Source organism: Priapulus caudatus, unplaced genomic scaffold (genome assembly GCF_000485595.1).
Source record: "Priapulus caudatus unplaced genomic scaffold, Priapulus_caudatus-5.0.1 Scaffold1391, whole genome shotgun sequence".
Lineage (NCBI taxonomy): Eukaryota > Metazoa > Priapulida > Priapulimorpha > Priapulimorphida > Priapulidae > Priapulus > Priapulus caudatus.
The window spans coordinates 27,353-33,340 of NW_014578452.1; the positions used below are offsets into that span (position 1 = coordinate 27,353).

General features: G+C 56.6%; 2 protein-coding genes across 2 annotated transcripts in view; both read right to left on the bottom strand.

Moving 5' to 3' along the window:
- Positions 1–1,635: 1,635 nt before the first annotated feature.
- Positions 1,636–5,988, bottom strand: part of LOC106816472 — a 14,755-nt gene continuing 10,402 nt past the window's right edge. The window contains exons 3-4 of the mRNA XM_014821092.1: positions 2,726–2,821; positions 1,636–1,715 (exon numbers count right to left, since the gene is read on the bottom strand). Coding sequence (XP_014676578.1) covers positions 1,636–1,715; positions 2,726–2,821 — 176 coding nt within the window. The remainder of the gene's footprint in view (positions 1,716–2,725; positions 2,822–5,988) is intronic.
- Positions 4,066–4,861, bottom strand: LOC106816473 (voltage-dependent calcium channel gamma-5 subunit-like). Its single transcript, XM_014821093.1, has 2 exons — positions 4,735–4,861; positions 4,066–4,405 (listed from the first exon to the last, which is right to left on the bottom strand). The coding sequence occupies exons 1-2, from the start codon at positions 4,850–4,852 to the stop codon at positions 4,095–4,097; spliced, it is 429 nt and encodes a 142-aa protein (XP_014676579.1). The 5' UTR covers positions 4,853–4,861; the 3' UTR covers positions 4,066–4,094.

Here is a 5,988-nt window from a genome sequence, read left to right on the forward strand (position 1 = left end):
CACCCGCCGTGTGTCCGCACCAGCCGTGTTATCCGCACCCCGCCGGGTATCGCATCCCGCGTGTGTCCGCGTGTGTCCCTCTCCGACGACGTCGTGTCATCCACCGCCGTGTGGCCGCGTAGTGCTCTCTACCCGCCGGTGTTGTCTCCAGCCCGCGTCGCTGTCCTACTCACTCCCCGCGTGTGTCGCCACCCGCCTGTGTCCTCCACTCCGGCGTGTGTCCGCCACCCCCGCCGTTGTGTCCCGACCGTTGTCCTCCACCCGCCGGTGCCTCTTACCCGCCGTGTGTTCGCCACCCGCCGCGGTTCTCTCCTCCGCGTGTGTCCGCCACCCCGCGTGTTCCTCCACCCCGCCGTGTGTTCCACCCGCGGTGTGTCCTCACCCCGCGTGTGTCCTCCACCGCCGTGGGTCGCACCGCGTGTGTCCTCCACCCGCGTGTGTCCTCCACCCGCGTGTGTCATCCACCGGCCGTGTGTCCTCCACCCCGCCGTGTGTCGCCACCCCGCGTGTTCCTCATCGGCCGTGTGTCCGCGTGTGTCCTCACCCGCGTGTGTCCGCACCACGCCGATGTGTCTCCACCCGCGTGTGTCCGCACCCCGTGTGTCCCCACGCGTGTGTCCTCCACCGCGTGTGGTCGCACCCGCCGTGTTGTCTCCACCCCGCCGTGTGTCCTCCACCGCCGTGTGTCTCCTCCCGCGTCGTGTCTTCACCCGCCGTGTGTCGCCACGCCTGTGTGTCCTCCACCCGCCGTGTGTCTCTCACCCCGCCGTGGGTCCTCCCACCCGCGTGTTGTCCTCACCCCGCCGTGTGTTCTCACCCGCCGGGTGTCCGCCGTGTGTCCGCACCCCGCCGGGTGTCTCCACCGCGTGTGTCCTCCAGCCCGGCGGTGTGTCCTCCACCGCGTTGTTCCTCCACCCGCGTGTGTCTTCCACCCCGCAGTGTGTCCTCCACCCGCCGTGTGTTCCTCGCAGGCCCGCCGTGTTCTCGGCAGCGTGTGCAGTGAGGGCGCTCCGAGCGAGCGACGGTTGCTGAGCGCATATGCTCTATGTTTTCATTCCATATCTACTACTGCTATATCTACACATCGACGCAGTGATGTTCACTAACCGCTTCAGCCCTTCGTGATAACATTCGTTTTGTTTTTTGTATATGTTCATCCGCATGGCAAATTGACGAAGCAGCCATGCCACCGTTTACTAATTACGCTGCGACTTCATATCTACTGTTGCGCCATCGTGGGCCTCTTCGGTCACCAGTTAGAAATATGTGAAGATCGTCATAGAGTGCCTATACTGTGTTCCGCTATCAGAGTATGCTATGTGCAATCTACGCAGAGGCGTTATTTGCTGCGAATGATTCAGGTTAATAGTGGAGCGCTATGTAGTTGCTTTCGTTTAAAAGCTGCAAACAAATTTATATAAGTACATATTTTCGGCAGGAAAGCGGTTCTCGCGTCCTACGTAAACGTTGCACACATCAGCGCATGCGCACATACTAATTAACACGCACACTCGATGCGAATCACGTAAACAGAAAACAGACATAACACGGCGCACATAACAAATAATCCACGTAATGTATTACGGTAATAAAGCTGTGCACATTCAACACTGCAGCCAGCTAAATCTTTCTCTATCATCTACCATCTCGCTTTTTGCTTGTGCGCATCGTCGCCACGTAGACGTCTTGGACGTGTTGCGTCGCCATCGTCTCATCTACATATCAGCGGATACGTGACGCGAGGCGAGTACGATACACAGAGAGACGGTTGACAACGGCCGTGTGCAGTACTGGTACGGCTGAGTCGTTTCTTCGTCACGCTCACGGCCTTCATTATGTCACAGCTTAGCCTGTCGTCAACATCTCCGTCTACCTACAGGGACGTACACGACCGCGTAGAGAACATGCTCGGATGTACCGGAATATCAAGCAAGAGCGCGCGAGAATGGCGACATGCCCATCAACGAACACGGACCACTACAGATGGCGTGCAGCGCTATGCGCAGCGGCCGGCATCACGTGACATAACGGGCAAATTCCTGTACGCCCTCACGAAAGACGGAACTTACAGAATGGAGTGCGCGGTGCGCGAGGGGCGCCTCACGTGATACTACGGGCATTCCTTGTACCCCCCATCACGAAGACGACCACGTACCAGCATGGCGTTGCGTCGTAACCAGGGGCCGCCCACTTGATACACGGGCAATTCCGTACGCCATCAACGAAGGTACTAACTACAGATGGCGTGGCGTAGCGCAGGGGCCGCCACGTGCTACGACGGGCCAAATCCTGTATGCCATCAACGAAGACGACACCTCAGATGGCGTGCGCGTAGCGCAGGGGCCGCCACCACGTGACTACGACGCGGCAGCTCCTGTATCCATCACGACGATGATCACCTACAAGATGGCGTGCGGCGTAACGCAGGGGCGCCCACGTGACTACACGCGGCAACTTCCTGTACGTCATCAACGAAGGTGACTACCTACAGATGGGCGTGCGCGTTAGTCAGGGCCGCCCCCACGTACTCACGGGCAAACATTCCTATTATGCCACGAACGAAGTGATCACTACTCTCTCTCTCTCTCTCTCTCTCTCTCTCTCTCTCTCTCTCTCTCTCTATCTTTCTCTCTCTCACTCTGGGGTCTAAAATCTGACCTAACATAAAATAAAATTAGGTACGCTTGCGTTATTAGGTACTCCTAATTTATGAATTGACACTCACGTTCGAAGTCCGGTACATCAATGTCGTTCTCCGGCAGTACGTGCAGCGACTCCCCATCGCCGTATGCGTCCTCGGGCAGAGCCGGCATCCCGAGCTCTAAGCAAAGAAAGGAATCGGAAACGCATTGAACCGAGTTCAATTAGACTAAAGAGAGATAAAGTGAAGTTAAAGAGAAAGATCCCATGCGGACAACCTCATTTAGATGTTGTTATCTTGGGAAAGTTATACCCTATAGGGCATCACACCGTAGCACCGTATTTTGTATCGGAAGAACCCAACAATAAAGTGGCTTGAGATTATAATGCTAAAAGTATTGCTAAATGCATTCGAACATTAAATGCTGTCCAACCACGCATTCCTCGCTGTGTGATGATGATACAGGGTGGTATTAGCAGGTTAGTATTAGCAGGGTGGTATTAGCAGGGTGGTATTAGCACTGGTATTATCAAGCTATACGATACGCCGCTACGGTAATGCATTGCTTCGCTGTGACCACGGACGAACGAACTATAGCGAGGACAAATTTGACGATTTCTAGCTTTACGCTCTCACAGCACGAGTCAGCAATACATCGCGTGTCACGTTCGACCTGTGTCTAGCAGGCTGATCTGGATAACCCATGGGGAGCTGAGCTCGCATGCTCGCAAAATGTGCGACGCACCGACAAATACTTGTAAATCGTTCGGAATGTGTACCCGCGCGTGAGCAATGTCAAAACAAAACCATGAATTCGGAGTTAGACAGGCGACCCATGTACCGGTAGTAATCGTCATCGTCACCGTCATCGTCACCGTCATCGTCATCGACATCGTCAGCAAATGTTTGTAAGCCGTTCGGAGCGTGCATACGAACCGAAAACTGCAATGTCATCGTGAAGACCTGACTACTGGCTGAATGTTTGTGAAAGCGTTGAGTGCGATACGCGAACCATGTATACGTAATGATCGCGTGCGGCTCCTGCCCTCAGGCTACTGCTAATCACGTGAACACAGGCAGTGGTGGAAACAAGACACCGTAATTAAGCGACGTAGTACCGGAGTAAAGCTGAAAGCGGCAGACGCCAAACGCAATATTAACCAACTTAATAGAATAAAGGCAAAACGGTCGCTGCAAAAACGAAAAATCTATTTAAACATTTGTTGTCACATCTTCATCTCATAAATTTGCGGTCGCCGCTCCCACGCACACACACGCGCGCGCACGCACACACACACACCCACACACACGCACATATATACACTCACGCAACATGTGGTATAGGTAGGTATGATGTATAGATGGTATATAGTATAGGTAGGTATGATGTATAGATGGTAATTGATGGGCGTACAGGAAGTTGCCCGTGTAGTCACGTGAGGCGGCCCCTGCGCTACGCGCACGCCATCTGTAGGTGGTCGTCTTCGTTGATGGGCATGCCCATCTCGCGCGCCTTGCGTGATATGCCGGGTATGATGCGAGCCATGTTCTCTACGCTGGTCGTGTACGTCTGTAGGTAGACGGAGATGTTGACGACAGCGGCTAGCTGTGACATAATGAAGGCCGTGAGCGTGACGAAGAACGACCAGCCGTACCAGTACTGGAACAGCGGCCGGTTGTCAACCGTCTTCTTCTTGTTAGCGTACGTCGCCTCGTCGTTAATCGCTGATATGTAGATGATGATGGCGACGGCACACGTCAGACCTACGTAGGCGACGGATGCGCACAAGCAAGAGAGAGCGAGAGGTAGAGATGAGAGATGAGAACTGGTCAGTGGTGAATGTGAATTTATTTACCGTAATACATACGTGAGTTTGTATGTGCGCGTGTATGTCTGTTTGTGTTCGTGTTCGTGTGCGTGTATGTATGCGCGCGCGCGTGTGTGTAACGTTTCGTGCGCGAGAAAACGCTTCCTGCCGAAATAGTGTGAACAGTATTATATTTGTTTTGCAGCTTTAACGAAAGCAAAGATCAATAGCGCTCACTTAGCCTGAACATCGCTAGCATAACGCTGCGTAGATGCACATGCATACCTGATAGCGTGAAAAAGATAGCACTTATGACGATCTTCACATCATTTCTACGGTGACCGAAGAGGCCCACGATGGTGCCAATCAGTAGAAGAGTCAGCGTAATTATAAACGGTGGCATGGCCTTCGTTATTTTTCCTGCGGATGAACAAATACAAAAACAAAACGAATGTTTTATTCACGAAGGGCGCGAAGCGTTGGGAACATCACGCGTCGATGTGTAGATATAGCAGTAGTAGATATGGAATGAAAACAAGAGCATAGGCGCTCAGCAAACGTTCGCCGCTCGAACGCTGCCCTCGCCACGCTGCCGGAGAAACACGGCGGGGTGGAGGACACACGGCGGGGTGGAGGACACACGGCGGGGTGGCGGACACACGGCGGGGTGGAGGACACACGGCGGGGTGGAGGACACACGGCGGGGGGGAGGACACACGGCGGGGTGGAGGACACACGGCGGGGGGGAGGACACACGGCGGGGTGGAGGACACACGGCGGGGTGGAGGACACACGGCGGGGGGGAGGACACACGGCGGGGTGGAGGACACACGGCGGGGGGGAGGACACACGGCGGGGTGGAGGACACACGGCGGGGTGGAGGACACACGGCGGGGGGGATGCGACCACACGCGGTGGAGGACACACGCGTGGGGACACACGGGGTGCGGACACACGCGGGTGGAGACACATCGGCGTGGTGCGGACACACGCGGGTGAGGACACACGCGGACACACGGCCGATGAGGAACACGCGGGGTGGCGACACACGGCGGGGTGGAGGACACACGGCCGGTGGATGACACACGCGGGTGGAGGACACACGCGGGTGGAGGACACACGCGGTGCGACCCACGGCGGTGGAGGACACACGCGGGGTGAGGACACACCGCGGGTGGAACACACGGCGGGGTGGAGGAACACGCGGGGTGGCGGACACACGCGGAGGAGAGAACCGCGGCGGGTGGCGAACACACGGCGGGTAAGAGGCACCGGCGGGTGGAGGACAACGGTCGGGACACAACGGCGGGGGTGGCGGACACACGCCGGAGTGGAGGACACAGGCGGGTGGCGACACACGCGGGGAGTGAGTAGGACAGCGACGCGGGCTGGAGACAACACCGGCGGGTAGAGAGCACTACGCGGCCACACGGCGGTGGATGACACGACGTCGTCGGAGAGGGACACACGCGGACACACGCGGGATGCGATACCCGGCGGGGTGCGGATAACACGGCTGGTGCGGACACACGGCGGGTG

Excerpts from the sequence above, each read along its gene's own strand:
- LOC106816473 (XM_014821093.1), bottom strand. The coding sequence starts at position 4,852 with ATGCCACCGTTTATAATTACGCTGACTCTTCTACTGATTGGCACCATC. Across the intron at positions 4,406-4,734 it reads TATCTTTTTCACGCTATCAG|GTCTGACGTGTGCCGTCGCC; the intron begins GTATGCATGTGC and ends TCGCCTACGTAG.